At 48.0% G+C, this 25,496-nt stretch overlaps 8 protein-coding genes across 8 annotated transcripts; 3 read left to right on the top strand and 5 right to left on the bottom strand.

Moving 5' to 3' along the window:
• Nucleotides 1-1,292: 1,292 nt before the first annotated feature.
• On the bottom strand, nt 1,293-2,579 carry F5147DRAFT_763050 (uncharacterized protein; the record flags this gene model as incomplete). The annotated part of the gene is made up of 5 exons (XM_041440615.1): nt 1,293-1,806; nt 1,860-1,992; nt 2,051-2,302; nt 2,350-2,448; nt 2,523-2,579. 5 exons carry the CDS (start codon nt 2,577-2,579, stop codon nt 1,337-1,339), a joined length of 1,011 nt encoding a protein of 336 aa, XP_041289244.1. The 3' UTR covers nt 1,293-1,336.
• Nucleotides 2,580-4,335: 1,756 nt separating this feature from the next.
• F5147DRAFT_777288 (uncharacterized protein) lies at nt 4,336-4,650 on the bottom strand (the record flags this gene model as incomplete). Its single annotated transcript, XM_041441959.1, has 1 exon — nt 4,336-4,650. One exon carries the CDS (start codon nt 4,648-4,650, stop codon nt 4,336-4,338), a length of 315 nt encoding a protein of 104 aa, XP_041289243.1.
• A 3,889-nt stretch (nt 4,651-8,539) lies between these two features.
• Nucleotides 8,540-8,926, top strand: F5147DRAFT_582588 (CHAT domain-containing protein; the record flags this gene model as incomplete). Its single annotated transcript, XM_041431664.1, has 1 exon — nt 8,540-8,926. A coding segment is annotated over one exon (387 nt), but the record flags the coding sequence as incomplete, so codon positions are not given.
• Nucleotides 8,927-9,230: 304 nt separating this feature from the next.
• On the bottom strand, nt 9,231-9,464 carry F5147DRAFT_582643 (uncharacterized protein; the record flags this gene model as incomplete). The annotated part of the gene is made up of 1 exon (XM_041431671.1): nt 9,231-9,464. A coding segment is annotated over one exon (234 nt), but the record flags the coding sequence as incomplete, so codon positions are not given.
• An 891-nt stretch (nt 9,465-10,355) lies between these two features.
• On the bottom strand, nt 10,356-11,248 carry F5147DRAFT_763049 (uncharacterized protein). Its single transcript, XM_041440614.1, has 5 exons — nt 11,114-11,248; nt 11,001-11,085; nt 10,752-10,791; nt 10,638-10,704; nt 10,356-10,567 (listed from the first exon to the last, which is right to left on the bottom strand). Exons 1-5 carry the CDS (start codon nt 11,144-11,146, stop codon nt 10,412-10,414), a joined length of 381 nt encoding a protein of 126 aa, XP_041289240.1. The 5' UTR covers nt 11,147-11,248; the 3' UTR covers nt 10,356-10,411.
• On the top strand, nt 11,249-12,910 carry F5147DRAFT_711915 (uncharacterized protein). The gene is made up of 9 exons (XM_041438336.1): nt 11,249-11,542; nt 11,600-11,687; nt 11,736-11,796; nt 11,851-12,032; nt 12,087-12,157; nt 12,219-12,227; nt 12,280-12,493; nt 12,545-12,568; nt 12,619-12,910. Exons 1-9 carry the CDS (start codon nt 11,339-11,341, stop codon nt 12,828-12,830), a joined length of 1,065 nt encoding a protein of 354 aa, XP_041289239.1. The 5' UTR covers nt 11,249-11,338; the 3' UTR covers nt 12,831-12,910.
• A 1,512-nt stretch (nt 12,911-14,422) lies between these two features.
• F5147DRAFT_711910 (kinase-like domain-containing protein) lies at nt 14,423-20,900 on the top strand. The gene is made up of 30 exons (XM_041438335.1): nt 14,423-14,649; nt 14,709-14,797; nt 14,850-14,994; nt 15,051-15,158; nt 15,208-15,475; nt 15,529-15,642; nt 15,691-15,899; nt 15,961-16,024; nt 16,070-16,244; nt 16,297-16,439; nt 16,493-16,651; nt 16,702-16,823; nt 16,874-16,937; nt 16,995-17,449; nt 17,501-17,530; nt 17,586-17,675; nt 17,724-17,760; nt 17,810-17,830; nt 17,881-17,976; nt 18,023-18,114; nt 18,163-18,292; nt 18,341-18,463; nt 18,514-18,877; nt 18,933-19,108; nt 19,156-19,317; nt 19,366-19,609; nt 19,657-20,001; nt 20,053-20,141; nt 20,191-20,400; nt 20,449-20,900. Exons 1-30 carry the CDS (start codon nt 14,551-14,553, stop codon nt 20,727-20,729), a joined length of 4,704 nt encoding a protein of 1,567 aa, XP_041289238.1. The 5' UTR covers nt 14,423-14,550; the 3' UTR covers nt 20,730-20,900.
• Nucleotides 20,897-24,764, bottom strand: F5147DRAFT_754712 (glycoside hydrolase family 55 protein; the record flags this gene model as incomplete). Its single annotated transcript, XM_041440300.1, has 23 exons — nt 24,702-24,764; nt 24,325-24,624; nt 24,106-24,264; nt 24,005-24,058; nt 23,915-23,947; nt 23,750-23,865; nt 23,635-23,695; nt 23,415-23,585; nt 23,344-23,360; nt 23,275-23,292; nt 23,154-23,225; nt 23,071-23,094; nt 22,986-23,023; nt 22,892-22,936; nt 22,411-22,842; nt 22,131-22,359; nt 21,994-22,082; nt 21,769-21,861; nt 21,596-21,716; nt 21,418-21,494; nt 21,233-21,368; nt 21,153-21,178; nt 20,897-21,094 (listed from the first exon to the last, which is right to left on the bottom strand). The coding sequence occupies exons 2-23, from the start codon at nt 24,360-24,362 to the stop codon at nt 20,897-20,899; spliced, it is 2,247 nt and encodes a 748-aa protein (XP_041289237.1). The 5' UTR covers nt 24,363-24,624; nt 24,702-24,764.
• Nucleotides 24,765-25,496: the final 732 nt, after the last annotated feature.

The raw sequence follows: 25,496 nt of genomic DNA, 5'->3' as shown, positions 1-25,496 counted from the left end.
CATTAAAAGCTGCGACGGAGATGAGTCACGCTGGTATCAGGTAGTCCATTCAGTGTTCTGGGCAGAGCGCGTCACCATTCACAAAGCGACGGGTTTATCGCCCTATTTCATGATGCACGGCGTCGAGCCAATATTTCCCTTTGATCTCGCTGAAGCGACATTCCTCGCGCCCTTGCCGAGCCGAGGCGCGTTCACCACTACTGACCTTATAGCATGGCGCGCGCGCCAACTTCAGAAACGCATGGAAGATATTAACGCAATCAGAGATAAAGTTGTCGCGGCGCGTTTCAAGTCGATACGCGATTTCGAGAAATGCTTCCGCGCGTCTATCAAGTCGCACGACTTCGAACCCGGCACCTTGGTATTGGTGCGCAACTCGAAGGTCGAATACGAATTAAGCAAGAAGACGAAGCCGCGCTATTTGGGACCTATGATTGTAGTGCGCCGCACGAAGGGAGGCTCATATATGCTGGCCGAGTTGGACGGCGCGATCTCAAAACTCCGGTTCGCTGCGTTCCGCGTCATCCCTTATTATCCACGTAGCGGGGAGCGTGTGTCGGTAACCCAAATGACTGGAGTGGACGACGAGAGCATCGATGATCTAGAAGCTTATGAATCCATAGAACCCGAAGAAGACGAGCCCGAGCACGCGCAAGATGATTAGCACGCACAACAATTCCCCCCCATTCCGCACATCGCCCAATTATATCTGCATCCCCGCACATTCCTCAGAAAAAAAAACAAAAACAAAACAAAAACACCAAAATAAAAACAAGAACAAAAACAAAAACATTCCATTAAGTACATACTCTCAGTTTTACCCCGGGTTTCGTCCGGTGATATCAGTTTCTATCATTTGTCTCATATAACGCGCATTGCCTGCACATAATCCCCACAGACTCTAAAATAGGACGACAGAACACAAAAATACTAATATTCCGCAAGTACATACTACTAACTACCTTACTTGTATAGCGCGCGCATAGTCTCACCCATAGACCTTCACCTTCTAACGTGCGCGCCGCGCCGCGCACTTTTACTTTTCCTTAGAAATCGCGCGCCACCACCCCGTATGCGCGAGGCGCAATATAGCAGGAATAGACGATGAAAGACACGCGAAGAAGACAAGACGGGCGCGCACCCCCGCAGAAACCCTAGGTAAAGTCTATCGCATTACCTTGATCTTGTTTCGCGCTCGCGCCTTACTTACATACTTATAATTTTAATTCATAGCCTGGTAAATCAGACGAGGACATGGACATGGACATGGGACGCAAGACAAACTGGATCTATTGCACAGGCGCATTGGTGCCCAGGAAAACAAACACAAAAGCATCTAGTTAAGAGAGGCATTGACGCGCTCCTCAAAGTCAGACCAGTCTTGGGACATAGAAAAAAGTTTGTTGGACAGCGCCAGGAGGTCCGCCTGCTGGGCGCGCGCATACTGGCGCATCTTCAAAGCGGACGCGCGCATAAGCGCATTTTCCTCCCTCAGGCGCGTGGTCTCAGCCTGAGCTTCTTTCAACTCCTCCTCTGGTCCCTTGAACTTGCCTTTTCCCTTAGGCGCAGAGCCAGACGCCAAAGGACCAACGGCGCGCACAGGGACATCGCGCGAGGCACGCACGACCTTATCCTGCACAGTGCGCTCATCAACAATCATCACATCCATGCCAGACCCTTCAGACCCTTCTCCTTCTTCAACCGCAATAGAGGAAGCGGTCTCCTTTGCAGACTCAACAGCCATGGGGCGCTTAGGCATCAGCTTGCGCGGACGCACCTTAGGTCCATCTGAAGTCTTGCGCTTAGCTAATCAAAGGCGTTAGTAGTGCGCCAACAAATATTCCCAAGGCGCAACTTACAGAAGGAACACGCGCGCTTGGAAACATCACAAGGAGGGCACCGCCTGCCAGGCGCGCCTCTGCAGTCCTGATCCTTGTTGGCGCAACTGGTGCAACGCGGCGCTTTGACGACAGACATACGCCCAACCTTGCGCTAATACAACAGAATGCATCAGTAGAGTAGCGCAACAATGAGACATAGAGGAACGCACCTGTTCGGCCACATCTGTACCAGACGCATCAGTGGTGCGCGCCTCAGCACCGGTAGCATCAGTGGCGCGCACAGCACGCTTGGGAGGCGCCTCTGGAACAGTCTCAATCGCCTTCGCCTTCCATCCCTTCACCAGCGCCTCAATCTCTTTACAACCCTTGCGCCCCTGCTTCAGGAACTCCGCGCCCTTTTCGTCCATATCCAACTCCACGCCCAGTACACCCGCGCGCTCAGAACAGCCGTTCAAGGTTGCCTAGGATGGTCAGATGACACAAAGCGGGACATGTAAGGCACACTCACAAGCACAGAATGCCACTCGCGCATCCACATCTCTTGATCCTCGAGGAGCTCCGGCTTGAGATCAGGCGCCGCCATGACACCAAGGAAGAGGCCCAGGCGCTGAGGAGACGATCGGTATTGGATTCAGCGCTAGCGTCAGCCATAGGCGCATCCTCAGGGTGACCTTGCGCCACAGGCTCAGGTTCTGGAGAGGGGGTGGCGTTCAGCATAGCGGCAGTGAAAGGAGGCATGATGGTATTGATAAGAAGGAAGACAAGAGATCGCGAGAACACAACCATCTCTTATCAATACTTCCATCGATTAGATCAGCGATGCTCGCGATCATCAAAGGAATGGCCCTACTCTCGCAATCACATGACCCCTGTCTATCACCACTTCTTCAAGTCCAAAATCCCGCGTTATAGCGCTGAGTGGGGACACTCAGAATGTAAGTCCCCAGGAGATGTAGAGACTTGCACCTCTCAATGCGGAATATACGGCCCTATTACCCACATAATTCCCTACACGTTCCAGCTCTTATCCGAAGGATCAGTCATACGCGCTCTCACGCGCGCGCCCTACATACGCGCCTCGTTCGCGCGCCTTACACGCACTCGCGCCTTTCGCGCGCGCTCGTGCGCCTCCCCTTAGGCCTTCGTACCCTTGTCCATCCGTCCGTCCTATGTCCTCGCTGATTTACTGGTGCGTTATTCTTATCCCTTTCACTGAATTGACGTACCTTCGGTCCGATCTCCGCGCTTACATACAGAAAGTCTATCATAGGCTTTAGAATATATTTAGAGTTGATATGGTTACTCGGTTCGGTACCACGCTCAGAAGCGCGCCGCATAGCGTAATCTCCCTTCTTAAATAGAGGGAAAGTTCCTTGGAACGGACTTCCTTCCCTTCTCCCTTATCTGAGTATACTGCAAATTGTATAAGTGCACCTTAGTACTTGAAATCCGATTATACTTCACTATTCTACCATCGCTCGCGCATCTGCTATACTTGAACACTCTCCCCCATCGCTCAAAAGCACGCTTCCGCATACATGCGCGCCCCTCGCATCTTTCGCTCGCGCGCGCCCTACGCGCGCCTTCGCATTGCTTACTTGCGCCTACGCGCGCGTTATCTTCTCGCACCTTCGCGCGCCTGTTACCACCCGTCTAGTTGGCGAAGACTCCCTCCATTACATTAAAGAGGAACTTCTCTCAGTAGCTGTCCTTTGGGTCGAGTCATATTCTCGTATCCTGGTCTTACTGTAGAACCCCCGTTAGCTTTTGTTACAGTAACATGGCACGAGTCCCCCACCAGCAGACAGCCCTCTGCCACCGTACGGCTATAGACGATACCGGAGTCTCACCAGCTCTATGACGATAGATGACGATAGATGATGATAGATGATAAGTGGCAACTGCCGGCTTAGATAAGCGGTCTGGACCGCACGTGACATGACATGACGACATAGGTCTAGAAGACCTATTTATGTTATCAAGATAGAAGGCAAGCCTCATGTTGCCTCATGTACTGATAGAAGGATACCACGTGGATCCTATCTCTGATGGAAGCGTACTGCATGGACGCTATCTACGATAGAAGCCCGCCTCATGGACGCTATCTCTGACTCGAGTAGATAAGCAGATTAGAACCCAGCTTCGAGCTGAGCTTAGATACGATAGAGTAGCCTTATATAAGGTCGAAGATTAAAGTAGACGTTCCTTACTTTAATCTTACTAGGTTTACCCTTGAACTCCTTGTCCCACTAAAGCTACCTGCTCGACATCGACTCGTACCTTCAGTGACGCCTCTCACTGTCTGTAAACCCTGCTATCATCTCAGCGTAACCCCTCGTTAACCACCACGAGCTACGTTCGAGTACGCAACCTTTGCTCGTCTGTAAAGGCCGACGACTCTCAGCACTCGGTACCACTGTCGTGGTTGTCGCTGTTAGATTATCCTAGTCGCACACGACCGTTTGTCGTAACAGCTTTAGTGTTTCACCTATAGTCAAGATTCCTCACCTTCAGCGCGAATTCTGTTCTGAAGGTGGAGCACGGTGAGTGTCTGAGTACCTTCGTCTAGGTCTGTACGAAGTGCAGCTTCTTCTAGCAACTTCGTGGCTTTAATGATGTGCACGGCGAGGGAGGTGCCTGATGCAATGGTTGCACTTATATCACCGAGGATGTTGTCGATCTCTCGGGAGTACGTGGGGGTGAGGATGGCGGTTTCGCTGAACGCGCAATTCTCAATTGTTCTGAGGATTCGTCCGTAATCGGAGTCCTTCAGAGTCACAGTGGTAGGAGTTTCGGTGGGAGTCGTCATGATGGTAGGAGGTTCTGAGGAATTTTAACTGTAGGGAGAGTGTCTTATATGTTTCTCCAGGTCGTTCCAAGCTCCGCTTGAGTCAGACTTATCTTTCGTTAAACTCTATCAAAGTTCAATTGCGAGGGTGTGTTGCTCCTCGTGTTCTAATCTATCATCAGAGGGTGTTAATCATTGCCATGATGGGAGGGCGCGTTTCGTTATCTTTTGTTGATAAAGTCTACGGTCGGCGGATCTAGAGGATCTTGCGGGTTTGCAGGAGTTTCCGAAAGGTTCGTCTCGTGATAGTTTAAGTGTCGTTCCGGACGATCAGGGGAAGGTAAGGGCCAAAAGGCTTGCAGGAGTTTCTCTGGGGATTCCCTCGTCTTCGTCGTCTTCTTGATCTCTTGTTAAGGTTTGCTCAACGTGGATGTCAAAGAGGGGTGGTCTAGTTTAAGCGTCGTTCCGGACGTACGGTGTCATAACCTTTTTGTTGTTAATACTTGAGGTAGAGGACAGGGGGGTATCCAAGCATAGGGGGCCGGAGGGTGTCCGGGGTCGTCCAGCGAGGAAGGTAGTTTAATGTTGTTTCAGACAGTCTTAGTTTAATGTCTTTCCGGACAATCGCATAGTTTATAGTCGTGCTGGACTCAGGTCTAGTTTATAGTCATAGCGGACTTGGGTCTAGTTTAGCGTCATAGTGGACGTGTCGGCAAGAGTCGAAAGGGGTAGAGACCTATTAGATAGAAAAAGGTGTGGAAAAGGTAAAAGCAATGATGAATTTACCCCGTCACTAGGACATTGATCTACCACGATTAACGAAATTAAAAGTCCAATTCAAGTTCTCCGCAGTCAGGGTCATCAGAAGGAGAGGCGATAGTGAAATTGCCGATCATCCGAATATATGAGGATCCGGGGTTGTCTTCTTCGTCAGAGTCGGATTCATCAGAATCCTCATCAGCCGATAAGGCTGGTTCTGGAAGTGCGGGGGGCGTCAGAGGACGCGCATTCAAGTGCTGGATCACCATGTCGAAATAGCTTTCGACTGGGTTCTGGTTGGGGTCAACCGACGACATCTGTACGTCGGTGACTGGGGGTGTCGCGGGGCTTACAGCATGGCCCGGTTCGGTGTCTTCACTGTCGGACATGGGCATGTCCTGGTGACAGAGAGGGACGGGTTCTTCGTTATCAAACCATAGTTTCTTGGCTGCCGGTCGATCTGCCATGAAGATGGCTCTTCCTTTTCCGAGAACGGATGTCGGCTCTCCGGAAAACATAAACTTCATCTGAGTTTTCTCTGGTTCAGGGGCCAGTCTAGGGATTTTGGCAGGGGGTGCTTCTGCCATGACAATCGCGCATCCTTTGCCAAGGACAGACGCGGGTTCTGCCGAGAATTTAACATTCGGCTCAGAGGTGACGGAAGGCCTCTTCTTTTCATTTAGAGTCAGGAAGGGGTTTTTCGGGACTGGTGGGGGCGCTAAAGACGCAGATGTCTTGGCGACTTGTTTCCTCACAGCTTCTTTGGGCTGTGGTGCGGTCTGCTGCGGTTGAGAGGTTGCGGCAGTCTGGGGTGTGGGTCCTTCTTCAGGGATTTCCACAATCTGGGCATAGGGCATAGCAGCCGGTGCCGGTGCTAGTTTATACTCTTTACGGAGTTTCTTCTTCGTCTGGGAGCGGTCAGCGACTCGCTTATCTTTCTTCTGGAAGAGAGGTGTCAAGCCGTTTTTCTTCCGTTCTAGGTTAATCTCCTGTTCCATGTCTCTGGATTCAGGAGTGGCGGTGAGGGTCAAGGTGGACACCGTCCAATCTATGCTAGGGTTGTTGGCGACTAGCCATGGTTGCCCAAGCAGGAATTTATCTGAGTATGTTAACTCAGCTAGGTAAAACTTTATGGGTAATACCCGTTCATCGATCTGGACCGTGAGGGTGCAGTATCGGGAGATAGGCCCTCCGGCCGTGGCAGATCCGTCCGCGTTGGTTACCGGGAGTGGTTTCCGCAGCGGGTGCGAGGAGATGCGGTGCTTCTTGCAATAATCCTTATTGATGAAGGATCAGCAGGTACCCGAGTCAACAACCATAGAAGTCGTTATTGGTGCTTCTCTTCTATCTGAAATCAAGGTTACAGGTACCTTGAATTCTTTCTTCTTACCGATGGTCTTAATTGACCTAATCGGGTCTTCATCGACAATCTTTCTCCTATCTCGGCAGAGATTGTCAGTGGCGCGGTGGCCAGTCATGTTGCAGTTGAAGCATCGCCTGCTATTAAGGCGGATGCGGATTTCTTTCCCGTTGAGATGGGAGGCCGCAGCGATCTTCGTGTGCATGGATGAGGGTCGGGCTTCATTCTTTTCTTGCCTGGCCAAGGCAGTCTTCTTCATCAGCACCTTCTTCGGGGACACTACGAGTGTACGGCGCTCTTCTTCGGGAGTCGTCCGTGAGGAGGATGCGATAGCATTGATGTAAGGCATTTCCTATCTACAATGCTGGTCGAGGCAAGGTGCAGTCTGATCTGGGGTGCGTCGCGTAGATAGGCGACGATTAGTTAAGACTTTAATCTTTTGTTATGCTGACCGTCGGTCGGCGTGTGCGAACTAGGATAGGTCTTCTCAGCGTAACACTGTGCTCTCAACAAATTCTCCCATTCCACCTCTCCCGGTGTCTTCATGGTTGATTCCACACATACTGTAAGCTATAGCATTTTGATATTTGCTTCTGATGGCCTTACCATTTTAGTGGCACTAGCCAAGGTCCCCAAGTGGCTCCCTGGCACTGAGCACCTCCAGACGCACCAGAACAGACTCCTGAATACCTTGCAATGTTGAATCACACCAACATGTCTCCCCATAGCCTTGATCTCAAGGTGGATGCGGTATGCACGATACAACAAAACATGTCAGTCAAAAATGTATTGGTGCGAAACGCATGCGCACACATCACTGCGCTTCATCACAGATCCGTCGAGGTCAAGATCCCTCAGATTGGAGAGACCCATTGCCTGCCTCACCTCATGTTCTCTTTCAAACCCCTGTGATGCACCTGGACAGTCAACCGCAAACAGCTTCCTCTCAGACCGGCATATGCGACCATGTTCAATGGTTGTCAAGGACTTGCATTGCAGAAAGCCGTGCTGGACCTTTGCACAGATTCCTTCGCACACGGACAGCTATACACGGCACTTTTGAGAGTGCGATGTCGTCGTGACATTTGAGCACTGTTTTCAATAGAGAATGACGAGGATAAGATGGCGGCTAACGTAGTGTACAGGCACCTATTACTGTGATGGAATATAGGGAACATCCAAAGGTGATCGGAACACTTGTAATCAATATGGATCAAGCTCAAGTGGTGTGCGCACATGATGTCGACACCAATCGGAATTCGCTCCGTTCTTATGATATGTAGAGATCACCATGTACTGAAATTTTGAGCCTCTGCATCTAACTTTCTTGTCGTTGTGTCTGAATGACTTTTGTGCAATAAGAAAATAAAATAAAATATTCAAAGTGGAATATGGAAGTATGGAAAACATATAGATGCGAGAGGCTCCAGAACACACTCACCAACATCGCGGAGATGCTGACACGGGGAGGCACACAGTGAGCATCTGGAGAGGCTGCTACTATGTTGAGGCTCTCCAGGGAACATACCGGGGTCACCCTCTGTGATGAGGCTCTGGTTACATGCTCTCGAGGGGATGGCCACATCCTTGGAAAACTAGGGAGAAGCCTCCTGGAGGAGGGGGTCTCTCAGACTATATATTTGCTACATAATAATAGGGTCTGACAGTACATGGGAACATCTTCAAAGTGCTGCCAAGGGTGGCGACGCAACAGTCAGGGGTGCATTGGATGCGCTGAACCATCACCAGTGGCTTCACCTGGCCTGCCATGGAATGCCTAATCGATGACCACCATTTGAATCTTCCTTCATGATGCATGATGGGCCGTTGATGATCAAGGACATCATCCGATCCAACTGGAAAAACCTGCAGTTTGTGTTCCTATCGGCTTGCCACACTACCGTGGGCGATGAGAAGAGTCCCAAATCCAATGAATTGATCCACCTCGCTGCCGCAATGCAATTCTCCGGATTTCATAGTGTGATCGGTTCCATGTGGTCTGTCAAGGATGAGGTTGCGCAGGAGGTTGTGTCTGGTTTTTACGAGAACCTGATCAATGATTCGGGGAGATTGGACTGCACACGCGCTGCAATGGCGTTGCACAAGGCTTTGAAGAAATTGCAGCGCGGTGATATTCCATTGGAACAGTGGATTGTATTTGTTCACATAGGTGTGTAGTTGGAGACTTGATTCGCTATATTATGCTATTTGCTGTATCTGTTAGTTGTTTTCATCCCCTCACTCTGCTAGTGATGCAGAAGTCCAGTTCAGTCCGGTTCAAGAGAAAATTTTGTGAACGCTGAATGCGACCGCACATTTGGTTCAGCTGCTAAGCTGAACGCTGAACTGGACATTCTCGAACGCGTTCGGGACGTCCAGTTCAGGTCCGGTTCATGTTTGAACGTTGAACACCAGGTTAGGACTTTGCAATAGTAACAGTAGGTCAATTGTATATATTACATGGCGAGGTAATCAACAAAGACTATGCATCTGTAGTAGTTAGATCAAGATCATCAGCAGTCACAGTAGCTAGAGGCTCTACATGAGCCGCTGCGTCTGCTGCAGCCTGAACATGCCCGTTTTGATAAGTACTTTTCAACAATTGTAAGGCCTCGAAGACATCGGGTGTGAGTCGATTGCGTCGACTGTGGTCCGTGATACCACCGCTTGAGAAGGCTCGTTCTGACGGTGTTGAAGAACCTTGAATAGCCAGATATGATGCACCTTGAACATATTGTTGCCATGTAATTAAGTACCTGAATGAGCATCCCGAAGATGGGTTCTGGACATAAATTAGATTATAATCTGAATAATGATGGACAGTGAGCTTACCAAAACATCAAGTAGATTACCGACGAAGTCAGACATCACTAATAGACATGTGTTGAGTGTTTTGGTCCTAAAGAGCCATTCTTGGTCATTCAATGTTCCCAGGACTGACAATGGCCATATTGAGTTTGTTGCCAGACGATCAGAGAAAATATTAGGATAGATGGATAGTAATAAGCCTGAGCACATCGAGTGGATCATATACAGATGTAGGAACGGTTCGAACACATCTGAACGGGTTTGGACGGGTTTGGAACTTTCAGGCATCAGCCGAACGCCGAACGTAATGATGCGTTCGGTCCTGAGAGCATGTCAAACGTCGGACCGGACCGACGGTCCAGTTCGGAAGGGTTCAGGTTCGAACCGAAGTTCTGAACCGGACTTCCGCATCACTACACTCTGCTGTTGCTTACTTATTTCTGCACAATACTTTGTTATTCTGTACTGTACTAGTGCCACACACTGTCTCGCTGAATGAATCTGATTTACTCCTGCATCGTCGCAGTTCTGAGCTATTAAGTGTAGTCGCAGCATATCATTGGGTGAGTGGTGCTACTTGCAAACTACGCTTGCTGCCCCCATGATGTATGTGATAGACACAATTACACTGTACCATGCCGGATCCTCTGTGATAACATCAATTTTTCAATACGAGTAAGATAGACTATAATCATATGCATGGCTGGAACATGTATGCAACAGAGCACTGAACAAAGTCGCAAGCGAAAGAATATTGGTTCAAGAACGAGAGTGCTGGCAGACTAAGCCACACGGGTTGTGCTCCATCGCTCTAGTCCCCGATGTGTTACGAACGACAAAAGCTGCAAGACGTTCCTACCGCATCGTGACGAAATTCACGGGACCGCGTACTGTTAGCTCGTCGCTCTGTCTGTCCATTTGAACCGCCTTGCTATCGTCGGAGTCGATGGTGTGCATTTCGTAACCATCAAACAACTCGAGATAGGTCAAATTTAGCTCACCAAGCCAAAGCTATACGACATTAAGGTTGACGAACGAAGCCCAATTGAAAGGTTCTCTTCCGTTGTAAAGGGTAACGTACCTGTAAATAAACTGAGCCACAACACAGAAAGGTCGAGCTACCAAGGGACTCGGTTAGGTCGGCCCGTCTGATGGTCAAACATGCCACGGTCAAGTTTAAAATTTAAAATTTGACCTATTTACTGCGACGAACTTGATCGGGGCCGCCGCATGTGCTGAGAGAGAGATTCTATATTTATATACAGCAACAAACAAAGCGAACCGTCACGACGCGGTACTCCATGGCAACTCTACTATGGGCTGCCCTGTGGGGTAGTGACTCTGCGAGAAAAGGGGAAATACTTAAGTAGTGTGGTACGACAATATTTGGTACATAATGTCTGTTTTGAGGTGTTGACTCGGATTTTTCCTAGCTTGCGCTTACTCATCCGAATTGCGTCTTCCCTCCACACTCGAAGTTCCTTCGACACCCTCCTCCGCTCGTCACCCAACCTGTTTGCATGTGCGTGCTGAGAAAACTGTAACTCATGCACGCACCTGGAGTGCGGGACGCGGCCAGCTGGGAGCCATCGTCAAAATTAATGTTGATTTGCACGTTAAATGCACTAGAAATCTGATTAATCCGAGTCGGATGACCAAGCGTCACATGAAAGGTTATCGATTATCCGGGAACTCGACTTCCGTTAAACTTCCGACAGATATTAATAAGGATAGTGCAGTCATAAGCAAGCTTATCTTTTCCCCTCCCCCAAACACTTCATCATGCCAACTGTACAACTTCCATGCAAGGTTCTCGTCTCTGGTGCGAACGGCTATATCGCGGTTTGGGTTGTCCGCACCCTTCTCGAGAAAGGGTACTCTGTCCGTGGAACAGTCCGGTCTGAGGAAAAGGCAGTACACCTCAGGCAACTGTTCAGCTCGTATGGTGATAAGCATGAGGTCGTCGTTGTTGAAGATATCACAAAGGTGCTCATACTCAAGAAAGTAATCGCGCGGGACCTTACGGTGATGTATTTCAAATAGGAAGGAGCCTTTGACGAGGCAGTTAAAGGTGTTGATGCTATTGAGCATACAGCCTCCCCTTTTCACATGAATGCAGATGACCCGGATGGTACATTGTCACGAATTAATGCCCTGATTTTTATTCATCTGTTTTCAGAACTTATCATTCCCGCAGTTAATGGTACAGTTGGAATGCTGAAGAGCGCTCTCAAGTATGGGTAGGTGCTTCCTGGTCGTCTGAAGATGTGCACTGTTGATTGATATCGCGTCAGCCAATCCGTCAAGCGTATCGTGATCACTTCATCGGGCGCTGCGGTTCTGCGTGACACGACAACGCCATTCACTTTCTCCGAACTGAACTGGAATGAGCAATGTCTGGAAATTCTGAGGGAAAAAGGTCGCGAAGCGCCTAATATGATGAAGTATCGTGCTTCGAAGACTCTCGCTGAGAAAGGTACGGGACAACCAGCATACTCATCGTGGGCTGGCGATTCTCATATTCTTACAGCGGCCTGGGAGTTCTGGAACAAACATAAAGCCAGTGTCGGCTGGGATCTCACTGTCCTTAACCCACCTTATGTGAGTTTTTTCAATCTCAGGAAGTTTAATCGGGATGAGCTCACCCATTTCTCAATGATAGGTCTTTGGGGTATATCATGTTTCTCGTTGGCTTTCCCATAGTTAACCTATTTTCATAATAGCCCGCTATCAATGAAGCCACAACACCATCCGGATTGAGCACGTCCTCAAAATTGTTCTACAACTATGTCGCCCATCCAAACTCCAGCGGAGCAACAAACGAGTTCCTTGCTTCCTTCGGTACAACCTGGATCGATGTGCGTGACCTTGCGGAAGCGCATGTCATCTCGCTCGAGAAGGAAGCTGCAGGTGGCGAACGAATTATCGTTAGTGCAGGTACGATAGCTCCGTCCATCCAGCAATGATCGAGCACTTACCTTTCTCCAGGACTTTGGAAATGGCAGGATTTCAGTAGGTGCTCTCCGTTGCTGTTGCTTTATCACTCACATGATATCTTGTAGTTGACGTTGCTAATACGATCTCGCCGCCACCGAAACTCGCAACAGGTGGTCTGCCGAAGGGTAACCCTGGTGCTGGTACTGGACACCCCTCCACAGTGCACTTCCTTCAATACGACACCACGAAGGCTGCGCGAATCCTGGGGCTCAAGTACCGAACTTTGGCAGAGATGACGAAGGACACGCTGGCAGACTATGAAGCAAAGGGATGGTAATACATTCTATACAAGAGCCCGAGATAAGTTGTATGTAGCGTCATGGATGAACAAGAGAATGAAAGTTTCTACACGATCAATACTGTAGATGCATGTGAAGCACGGGCAGTGGGTAGGTTAAAAGATTTTGGCACAGACGAGCAGCTCGAATTACCGACAACTTATCCGTGCGTTCTAAGTAATATTGTTACAGAACGCACTTATAAGTTGTCGGTCTCACGCCGCATTTTCTGGGCTGTTGTTGATCTATACCGTATATGCGCTAGGAGAACTAGCGGGGAGAGACGAAAGTTTCCACACGATCAATACTAGTAGATGCATGTGAAGCACGGGCGGTGGGCAGGCTAAAAGGTTTTAGCACTGTGAGACGAGCAGTTCGAATTACCGACAACTTATGCGTGCGTTCTATGTAATAGCAAGAATTCACGCCTTAGTTGTCGGTTTCACGCCCCATTTTCTGGGCTGTTGTTGATCTAGACCGTATACGCGCTAGGAGAACTAGCGGGGAGGGAGGCTAGGGTACATGAGCGCGAGTGCGATACGAGTGAGAAGACATATACACACCTCAGTATGCGTAGAACAATATTTACTGAGGTGTGCTACAGACCGATACGAGCTATATACGAAAGATAAAGGGAGCTTAGGTAATGAACCGGCGAAGAAGTTAGCGGAGGGCTCGTATGGTCAAGAAGCAAGAATTTCGAAGATGAGTGCGCTGCATGTGGTGTCGATGGTGATAAGAACAAGAAGGTAATGCGATGTCTAAAAGGTAAATCGTCATCTAACGTGAACATACTGAACGTGTCCATCTAACCGTCTGAAGGTACGGGAGTATGCACTTGTGGAAGCATTAACACCAGTAACTGTAGTTTAAATGTATCAGTCCTTGTAAATTATTGATTTGCACGAGGCGAGTCTATGCGAGGGTCTCTTGATTGTCCCTCGCCTGGGATAGCTAGTTCCAGCTCATTCCTGGATGCACTTCTCGGATGTCCTGGAGAAAATGGCCAGTTAAACTGAGACAAGTGAAAGATATGACTTTCATGTTTGCAGAATGATGGGCGCCGGATGATTTTAGGTATATGCCTTTTGAAGAACAGAGATGGTCGGAGAGTTTTGGTCTGTACGTTAACGGTACCTCTATGTATACAGACAAGACTCACCTTTATGCTCGTATCATGTATTCAAGCCCACAGCAGCAAACAAGATGACACACTTGCGCACCAAGAACAAACCACTTGTTCGGCGCATTCGCGTCGTTGCTATCTGAGTCGTTGATTACGGTTAGTACCTTCGGAGTTTGAAGAGGTCGGACGACATGACATGATCGCATGATTGTACGCCCTCTTCAAATTCCGATGTCTGAACATCTAGATTTGCGTATGTTGCCAGCTTGGATTGGTTCTCAAAATGTCAAGTTGCAAAAGATCGTGCTGATTTTAGAACCGTGGCCTAGGTAGATGTTTGTTGACGCCTATTAGGATTAGAAGCCGTTGACAGACAAGGCCAAACAGCCTTATACGTAAGTGACTCTACATGAGTCGGCCATGAGCCAAATTACATCAATCAATTTCTGTTTTTAGACCGCTTTTATCACCACGCCTTTTCAGCACAGAGTTTTGGTCATGATTGCTTGAGTGCTGAGGTCCACAGGACCCTCATACACATCTAGCATTACCCACGCGCCACGCGTTCTTGCCTTTCATCCATATTGATCACAATGGAAACAACTGAAGAACTCCAACAACTCGAAATTACAGCGTTAAAATCCATTTATGATACAGATTTCTTTGAGCCCCCACCGCCCAAGGCTTGGAAGGTCTGTCTGTCCGTCTTATTGAGCTAGTTCGTAAATGTGTATGTGCATGTCATGTCTAGGGAGCCACCAGATTGCCCGAATTCATCATCAAAGTCACCCACCCCGATCCAATCCATGCCTCCAAGGTCTACTTCCACCTACATATTAAGTCAGACAATCACAGTGCTCATATATATCTGTTCTAACAAACGTCTTGTCAGACTACCTAAAACATATCCCACCCTTGCCACTCCAGTATTCACTATACAGAAGCCTCGCGGTATCAACCATGATCATGAGATAACTCTTCAGAAGGCTATCCATTCTGAGGCTCAGATGCTCCGGGGATCTGAAATGGTCTTTCAGGTGCGCATATATCCACTGTCCAAGCTATGTTCGTGCCACTTATGGCGTGCGACCAGATCATCACGTCGGCTCAAGAGTGGCTAGCTGATCATGTCCATCCCGCCATTGAATCCTCCGGCTCTCTTGCCACTGAGATGACGAAGCGTGCCTTGGAAGAAGAAAAGGTACAATCCCCATGATTGTCTTACTGAAATGTATTGAGATCCGAATCAGGAACGAAAGCGACGAGAGGAGGAAGAGGCCGAAAGGGAGTTCGAGTTAGCAGCTCAACGTGCTGAAGAACTTCAAGAACAGATTCAGGCCGATGCGCAGAGACATATGCTTGCCAAGGAGATGCAGTATAAGGCAGCTCGGCGAAGGGCGCAGTCTGATGCTACTGAAGTTCCCTCATCAGGAGACACCCTCACAGAGTCGTTTCCAAACGAAATCGAATTCAGGGGAGTACGTTTTAATGCAGTCAAGATGTTTCATCCGCGAAAAGGTCAGTTTAATTTTACATTTGTATTGTCTAGGATATTTACCTCGTCGAGGAAGAGTGTCTTGGTATCACATACATTGCAGATCCGTTGTGTGACGACGTGAATGCAACACTGCCGCTCGAGGTTCACACGATCAGCTTTAACTCGGACTACTACACAACTACTCAAGGTCAGATAGACGCGCCTCATTCCAAGGCAGCTGGCTTATTTTTTCTAGGAAAGAAAAAGTTACTCGCAGCAGAAGCTGAGATCCAGAAGCTGATCAATATCCAACACCCAAACCTTCTAAGTACTCTTGCTGTCAAACTGCACTTTCCTTACTCTGCCGCTCCACCGCGCTTGACCATTCTCTCCGAACAAAGACCTGCGTTAACATTGCAAGACGTTCTTGAGGATTGTGAACGTCTTCGAGAAGATCGAGCATCGGTTTGTCGTGGAGTCTCTTAAACATTATCGCAGCATTGAAATGCTTTGACTCTTCTTCTAGGAATATCTTGGTCAGATTCTGTCTGCCCTGAACGCGGTCCATTCAGCAGATATAATTCACAGAGGTACGACCCGTGTCTTGACCTACACAACAACTCATATCATTCTAGGTCTTGACATTTCTTGCATTTATCTTGCTACGAGAGAGAATAGAACCCACGCCAAGATGGTCAGGATAGGGAAAGTTGGGTTTCATGCACGCTTGAAGGACTACCACAAGTCTAATCCGTTTGGAAACGGCATATCAAACGTGAACGAGGAAGAGTATATACGTCCTACACCTTGGTAAGTGATGTGGGGATAGTACATTAGTTCATCATCTGAACGACCATTGCAGGTTATCCAAAGATGTCCTCGAGTCTGTTCTATCATACACTCGGGGACGCGATATACACAGCGTTGGAGTAATCTTCATGCAAATGGTCAATGGAAGAGACGTCATGAGGCAGTTTAGTGATCCTAATGAAGCTGTGCAAGCTGGTAATCCATGTCCTGTCACACTTTGTTGTGCTAGAGCTTATTTCGCTTTTCAGCGGCTCTTTCTCATACTCTCCGAACATGTGCACTGAATATGTTGATGCATGCGAAGAAAGTTTCTTGCTTGAGCCTTTTAGCGGAACTGGCATCAGCAGCGCCTCTCCAATGCCCACGACGAATTGGAATTCCCACAACAATTCCAGTTGTTAGCAACGGTAACACTGATAGTTCATTTCCGTGTCTTTCATCTAACCTATTTCTCCAGATCTCAGGACTCCGAGACCCAATGGATACTTTGGTTCTCCAGAGAATGACTACTTCCGAGTTCCTCAGCGCACTGCTCCGGCCAGTCGTTGGAAGGAGGATTGGGAGGAGCTCGAACTCTTGGTATTTTGATGTATATGATCTCCTGTTCTCTTGCTTACGCTAGTATCTAGGGCAGGGGTGCCTTTGGATCTGTGGTCAAAGCTCGAAACAAGATTGATAATCGCATCTATGCAGGTATGTGGTTTCAAATTCAAGAAGCGAATATCTGATAGACTTTGCGCCGACGTATAGTCAAAAAGATTCGCTTACGATCAGATAAGGACGACAACAAGCTGTTCCGCGAAGTGAACGCTTTAAGTCGACTGTCGCATCGTTTCATCGTCCGATATTACACGACGTGGGTTGAATTCAACGAGTCAAATTCAAGCAGGATGTCTTCAAATTCTGACACTGGATCTGATTCATGGACTCAGGGTGCCATGACATCCGTGCCCAAAGCATACGAGAGCGAGACATCCGATCCATTCAAGGTAAAATTGGAAGAGTTGGACGATTATGGCTCCAATAAAACGTCTTTTCCGAGCATTCATTTCACACGACCCGAGATCAAGAATGATAACCACGAAGAAGATGAAGAGGACGATGACAGCGATGGAGATTTCCGAAATCTCTTTTCTTCGGAGTACACCACAGACGAAGATACTCCGAAAGATCCTATCCAGCCCCGAACGTTGTACATACAGATGGTAAGATCTGTACACCATGAGCGTCTTCGCTGATTCCATTTCTTCAATCAGGAATTTGTTGAGCGTCAGACTCTGAAAGAGGTGCGACATTCGTTACCCATATTTTACATGAATCGATTGAATAATCATCGTCTAGCGAGTGGCAGAGGGTTTGTCTGAAGAAGAGGCTTGGCGGTTGTTTTATCAAATCCTCGATGCCTTAGTGCACATGGGTAGCATGGGTATCGTATGTGGAGTCTCACTCGATTTTCTGTTTGTTCTCACGTCACGCCAGCTTCACCGAGATATCAAACTCACGAATATCTTCATTGGTATGCACTACTCTTACTATATGTTCCAATACGCTCACCCTTCACTCAGATGGGAAAGGGGACTGCAAAGGCAAGTACTTAATATGTGTTCTTGAGTGCTGTATTTGACGTCGTGACCAGTCGGAGACTTTGGTTTGGCCACGTCGAGCTTAGCTGCTGTTGACCCCTCAGATCTATCACCATCTGTCGTCCATTCAGACTCTGAACTAACACTCGGTTTGTCTCAAATCGTTCAACAATGGTTATCGCTGACGCTGAACAGAGGTCGGAACTAAGTTGTACATCGCTCCCGAAGTCCAGTCTAGGAAACGAGGACCTCGCAATCACAACAAAGCCGACATGTACAGTTTGGGGGTGAGCAAGCTTTGAGAAACCCATCGAACATAGCCTGATTCCCCTTAGATTGTTTTCTTCGAGATGAACTTTCTTTTTTCCACAGGGGCTGAGCGTATAGCTGTGCTCGAAGATCTAAGGAAGCAGGAGGTATACTTTCCTCGAGATTGGGAGCCTCACCGTTCTAGCCAAAAACAAAGTTGGTTCAAATTGATTAACAGTAGTCTAATGCGCTGAATCATTGTAGTTATTTCTGCGCTCCTTCGCCATGACCCTGCCGAGCGCCCAACTGCACTGGAGCTCTCACAGAGCTCTCTTCTCCCTCCCAGAGTAGAGGATGAATACTTCAAAGGAGCTCTGCGGATGATGAGTATGTATATATCCGTACGAAGATCAATTATGCTTATGCGCAAATGGCAGCTAAACCGGACTCTCCGTACCACCAGGGCGTATTGTCTGCCTTGTTTAACCAGCCTGTAAATCAGGCTCGAAGCTATTTGTACGATATCGAAGCTGAAATTCCCGAGCACGCGTACCTGAACGACATCGTTGAGGACCGAATTGCAGCCATCTTCCGACTTCATGGCGCAGTTGACATGGAACCTCCGCTTTTACTGCCATTATCCAATCCCGAAGAGAGCCAGAATCATGCTAGCCTCATTGATCGTCACGGAGAAATGGTTTGCTTGCCAAACAACGCGCTAGTACCTTTCGCGCGGTTGGCTGCACGAGCCGGCCTGCGGAGAATCAAGCGATTTCATATCACGGATATCTATCGGCCAAAGTGAGTCTCCCCAAGCTTCTTCAAAACGTGTTTTTAACGAGGGCTCTATCCACAGCTCCGCCCCAGGACATCCAAAGGCTACAAAAGCAGCGGTTCTTGACATCATCACTCCCGATACCAAGCATGGGCTGATGGCCGCTGGAGCCGAGTTCCTCATTCTTCTCAGTAATTGCTTGAACAGTTTCCCAAACCTTGCTCAGAACTACGAGATCCATATATCTCATTCTAAGAGTACGAAGCTTTTTGTGTTTTCCCGACTTTCACTGACATAGAACTAGTCGCAGATCTTGCTTTGAACCGTATTCCGGAGGAGCTCCGTTCTTCGGTGATAGAAATCATCAATCAGTCAAAGTCTACTGCTCCACAAAAGCGTGTCTCTCTGTTGAAGAAAGGTCTATTGAGGAGTACGACGGATGAATTAGAAGCCCTTGCTGAAATAGGTGATTTGAAAACTAGCGTCAATGTGCATGAGCTAATTGCAGGAATAGATGAGGACATCGACACTCTCCTATCTAAACTTGAGAAGGTTTCGCCCACCCTTGTTACGGTCATGAAGCCCGCTGTAGAGGAAATCAAGCAAACGATTCAATTTGCCACAGCCGCGGGCTTTTCGGCTCCCGTTTTCTTCCATCCGTTGATGTGGGGCGCACATCACATGCATTTCAAGGAAGGAGTGCGTATAGAAGTGGTCAGACGAACTAGGCGACTGGATGTTCTCGCTGCAGCTGGACGGTATGAAATCCAAGGTTGAAATTGATGTTACTTGACATCTATAACAGATACGACAATCTCATCGCTCAGTATTCCAATCCGAAACCTAGGACGGATCCTATCTGTGCATTCGCTGTACAAATCGCTCTCGAGAAGATCGCGATGGCCTTAGCGGCCTTCCAGAGCACCTCTGTCAAAGCACTCATTAAGGAACAGCGGTCATTCGGTTTCTGGAGCCCTCGGAGATGCGACGTTTACGTCCTTTCATATCAGACAGGCTACTTGCAGGACCGTTTGGAGGTTGCTTCTTTACTGTGGCAAAATAACATCAGCGCCGATATCATGTATGATGCCAATCTCCTGGATTATGAACATGAAAGTCACGTCGACTCATGCTCACGCGAAGGAATATTGTAAGTTCAAGCCAGAATTACCTAAATATCTACACTGATGTCTGGCATAAGATTTGCCATTTATCCTCGACCCCGCACTGTACGCCGCGAGCAGCCCGCTTTCAAAGTGAAAAGCATCCTGAAGGGCACAATTTATGAAGGTTTGGATTTTTTGAACTTTTTCATCTTTCGGGGCTGATCGAAAGGCAGTTTCACGCCAAGATCTTGTCGGCTGGCTTCAACACCAGATTGCTGAGCAGAAACGCGTAGATTTGGCTACCTCAGGCTCATCTGCCTACCCTGACACTCTTACGATTCCTGCACCATCCAAGGACGCATCTGCCCCTGAAGTACAACTCATTCTACCCGTCGATACGAAGAAGCAGAAAAAGCATGTCAAACAAATCCTTCTCGATCGAGGTAATGCCAATTACAGATGTAATTTCAAGTCGACTGACCTTTGTTTAGCGTACGAAAGGGCCGAACATCTTAAAACGGCAGTGCAAAATGGATTGCCGATGCTTGCTGTTGATGTTCCAAATGCGGTCTTTGATACCCTGGTGAAGAATGCCTCCTGGATCACCGATGAAGAGACCTGGAAGGGAATTACAGCGTCCATGCCTACTATTTACATGACGTATGCTCAGCAAATTCGTGAAGCAGCTGCTAAGCGAAAAGCTGAAGGATTCCCTTATTTGCTGTTGTATGCCACACGAGAGGAGCGCACGCAAATTCTTACTCTCAACTAGCCAATTTCCCAGAACTTGTTTACCTTACTTTATGATCCCCACTGTCTACTCAATTTTTTCGTAGTCATGAATTCGTATTCTCTCGCGCAGGGACTTGTATTACTGGAACCACAGACTTCTCGTATGATGTATTCAAATTTAGCACTGCAGGATTCAATTAGTCCTTCCTACTTGCTCCAAGCTGTGAAAGTCTCTTGGAACCCATCGACATTATCGCTGGAGTGGATGACCCCCTCCTGTGACACGCTGAGCTGGTATGTAGTACCTATGGTTGACACACTGTATGCAGTGACGCTTGACGCGGAATCGACGTTGAAAATTTGTGGTTGGCAAGTGTTAGTGGTCAAACAGTCCTGGCTATAGTTCTGAACGAATAATCGATTCGGATAAGCAACAAAAGATCGGATGGCGCAGTCCACTCACCCGGAAGAAACTATAGAAGCCCGCTCCTGTACATGTAATTATTAATGGCGTGCAAGAACAGACAAAGTTAGAGTAAATACCAAATATGATGATGTCGCTCGAAGACTGAATGTACATTCCCCAGGCCATGTCGATCGAACTCGAAAAGGTAGGGTCATTGTAGGCTGAGGCAGTGCTATAAGGTGCTGGAGCGGCCGGAGAGGGTTGGTAATATGGCTTGAGCGGCATCAGATAGAATGAACCTGATAGGAAGATCAGTTCATACCGTTTCAGTCTGGGCAAAGCCAATATAGTGGTTCTGAGCGTTCACCAGGCTATACTGGTACAGCACAGCGTGTTCAGCTGATTTGATAAGCATTGCGACAATGTCCCAGTTTGATGATCACTCACAACCTAGGTCAAGTTGTCAGGGTGAGGTCACGAGAGTCACAAAAGCCACGCACATGTACCAATAAGCCATACTGGGCCATGAGACTCGGAAAGAATCCCGCGACCAGTAAAGATCGAGATTTTAGAGGAGTTGGAATCGTCAAGGTCGTGGTCGGCGGTCCAGACCCATGTGCCCTATGCGAAAATATCAAATTAGAGAAGTTTTTTGGGCTTCTAATCCTCGTACTTCAAGGTATGCACTCGATCCAGAAGTCAAATGTATCCCAAGGAAAGCAGCTTGACAGGCGCTATTGACAGAGTCTGAGGGACATTGTGAATACTGCATGTTTGTTCCGGCAGCTAACAAGGAAAGGTTAGAACGTTTCTCCATTAACAAATCTCGAAAGATTTACCTCCACCCAACCTATACCATTATCGTTAGCGCATCCCGAATCCACGAGAGAACCAAAACCAACCTAATATGGCTGTCCCACATTCCTGCCGCTGCTTGCTGACCAGATGGATCATGCACGTTCCACTCGATCATGATGGCACCGGAAGCTGTGAGAGATCAGGTTCAGAAACAAGGCAGACTATTTCCACACGTACTAGGGCCTGCGGTGGTGAAGACCATATCGCTTATCTCCAGGACACCTCGAGAATTTGCTGCGCCTGCTCGAATAACCACACGTGGGTTGTTCTGATCGTTGAAAGCACTCCCACCAGCCATGATGACTGACCAGGCTTCGCCGACGATCTGAGCTCCAGCGGGGATGGTGATGGTATCGGTCACATAATACGTTCCGGCATCGAAGAAGATGATCTTGCATCCAGCGTACTGATAAGAGTTGTCAACTTGATTTCAACAGGGCAAAGTAACAAACCACACCTCATCAAGGGTATTTTGAATAGCAGTAGTGTCATCTGTGTGGCCGTCGCCTTTTGCACCCTGACTCTTGACGCTGATGAATTGACTGACAGCATAGTTCTCGTACTGAGGATGAGCCTTTCCGAAGATTTGTCCAGCGCTATCCAAAAGTACGGAGGGCTTATTTGCAGAGACGATGTTTCCCTGTGTAAATGTCTTGGACCCGCTGGTTCCGGAATACACATTTCCTTGAACCCAGGAAGCGATTGTCGTCGTACCACCAGCAAGAACTGTGGTTCCACCTGCAACACCAACTGCGGTAGGAACATTTCTCAGCTTGATGTTGTTGAGAACGAGGGAGCCGGCTAGTTGACCATTACTCGCTACCGAAGAGCGAACGAAAATGGAGGTATTGGTCACAACTGCATCGATGATAGCCTCTGAACCGACGGTCTAGATAGTATTTAGCTATTTGCAAATTCAAACACTCGCGAAGGCGAACCTGATTGCTTTTTGACGTTCCACCGGTCGCCAAATCAAAGCCGATCTGTCACCTGTCAATTCTCACTGGTAATATTTACAAGTTCAACACATACTTCGCAATTGTTGATCGTGACTCCTTGAAACGTGAATCCTGGAAGAACATGAGAACTGCATAGATTTCAATAAGCTGATCATTACCCCAATTCCAGATGCCAGAGACAGCTGTTGATCGATATGAGTATTTAGAGTATCATGACGTATTGATAGACGAGAGGACAAACCAGTTGCGGCATTGTTGACGGTCAGATTACGAACCGTAAATTGTTGGTTACCAACTTGAATACCGTACTTTCCTGGCGGAATGTTACAAAAAGAATAACAAAAGCAATCACATGGATTTACCTCCGTTGAATATCATGTCTGCCATTCAAATTTCTTATTCTCGTATCAAAACAGATTCAAAATGCTCACCTCCCATGAAACCGCCACTAATAGTGATAGGTTGAGAATTAAGATCTGAGATAAGAAAGCAAGTCTCTCACCTCCCATTCTCCATGAACATACCTTGGTGTTTGTTATTAGAAGCGGTCGACATCTCGACCACGATATTGATGAGCGAAGTGCCCTGCGAAACCTGCCAGTGCAAACCAATTGCAGAAGTTGATGCAGGGATTTGCCTAAGGTCGATTATCAAGTTGCGAACGGAACGATAGCTAGACGTCCATGAGCTATGCTACACCGTTCGCAGAAAAAATAGCGCACAAGTTGTTCTGGTTAGTGAACCATTGAGCACCCCAACCATCGGGAATGTAAGGATCAGCATCTGGGTAAAATTTCCGTAAGGTGGCGTCTACATTGAGAATGGTGGATCAGGTACCGATGACTGCAAATCCATTGAAAGACGAGCTGGCAAGGAGAGTTGGAGGTTTCTTTGCATCCCCAATAATCTGCGTGTAATAGTACGTGTCAATCGCGGAGGAGACGAGGTAAGTCCTGGCCGATGGTCAGCAGGCAATCTTGTAACATGAACGAACAGACCTACCCCGTAGGGAAATACACGATGGCAGGAGTAACACTGAATGCCACAATCGGTTAATGTATTCGCAGAGAATCAGTGACGTTCTGCACTGACGTGGAAGAATCACAAGATCCGCCGCCGCAACGTCCACCGGAGGACATGGCCGAACTGGGATATGAGTAAGTTAATGTTTTGGGTAAAGAAAAATGACATGCTTGATAGCTGCAGTATCGTCAGTGATACCATCGCCCTTGGCTCCAAAATCCTTGACATTCCTGAAAACCTGGTATGAACTTGGGTCTGAGTTGAAAGCTGAAGTTCCTTGATGCTTGATAGTCTGAAGCCAATACGGATCACTTGGAGCCGCTGTTCCACTACCCAACGGTGTTGAGCAGGATCTGCCCAACCCTGAGACAAGAGTAGATAACGCTAACAGTGAACTCAACAGGAGAGACTTTGAGTAATGCGACATTGCTTCCTTCGGGTGATAAAAGCGAAAGTAATGAGGAAAGTGGACACAACACAACACCCTTTTATATTGCTGAGGGCAATGAAGTGGACGACTAGCGGAATTGGTCAACCTCTTGACTAGCAGTACGTCAAGAGCCGACAAGAGAGGTATGAGGTTATGAACAAACTCATGTCATACAATTCCGAACAGGGCGCTTTCATTTTGGGGAATCCGCAGTATGACAGCAAGGCTTGGAGCAGGTGTACCACGAGGTGCCACGGAGCTACAATTCGTCCATGTAAGTGATTCCTACTAACACATGGAATATGCATTTTTTTAGTACGTTCGAAATGGGCTCACCTAGCGCAACCTAGCCCATCGTCATTACCACGGGAGACGTTGAACAACTTAGCACACGGTAACCAGCAGATTGCTAGAGTCCTAGACTTGCATTCTTACTTCAAGTAGAACATGAGCTCGTCCGGATAATTCGGCTATCAAATCCGTGGTGCAACCGGGTACAGCGTAGTTAAAACATTCCGGGCTATCCACAAGTAAGTCGTGCACCTGATAACGGAGAAAAGGGCAAGAGTGTGCTTCACTCGTTGCTAAAGCTGCTCGACGTGCAAGACCGAAAAGGTAATGTCGAGGCTACTTTTTAAAACTCCGCGGTCCCGCAACAGGAAAAATCTTGCCTAGCCTGGATAGTCTTTCGCTCTGAAAAGGCATGGTGCTCATCATTCCCTGAGTGCGCAAGGCTGCCCGCTCTTGCACTTGATACTCATTCATTTGCCAGATGAACACAACACCTTGAGAAGGCCGATGCATTAAGACAGCGTCTTGTGATGAGTGAGTGCCCAGAACTCTTACCATGATTCCGGATTCAGTCAGGGCCTACTGACAATTGACCGAACTAGTCAGTCCATAGTAATATATCAGTAATCTTACAGACGCTTGCAGCATCACGGGTTGCCAGTGCACATGAGATTTGTCCCTGAGTCTCTCCTAGCCTGTCAGACCTATTGAAGAAAGACCTTCGTTTCTTCTAATACTGCTCCCCTGAGAATTGATCTTTGCAGAGATCCAAGTGTCTTGGCTGCAGCAATCTCTTTTCAGCCTTTCCCGTTATCCGGACACCGGCACACTCGGCTTTGA

Source organism: Suillus discolor (genome assembly GCF_016758755.1).
Source record: "Suillus discolor strain FC423 chromosome Unknown F5147scaffold_57, whole genome shotgun sequence".
Classification (NCBI taxonomy): Eukaryota; Fungi; Basidiomycota; class Agaricomycetes; order Boletales; family Suillaceae; genus Suillus; species Suillus discolor.
This window is presented reverse-complemented; position numbering and strand designations above follow the sequence as displayed.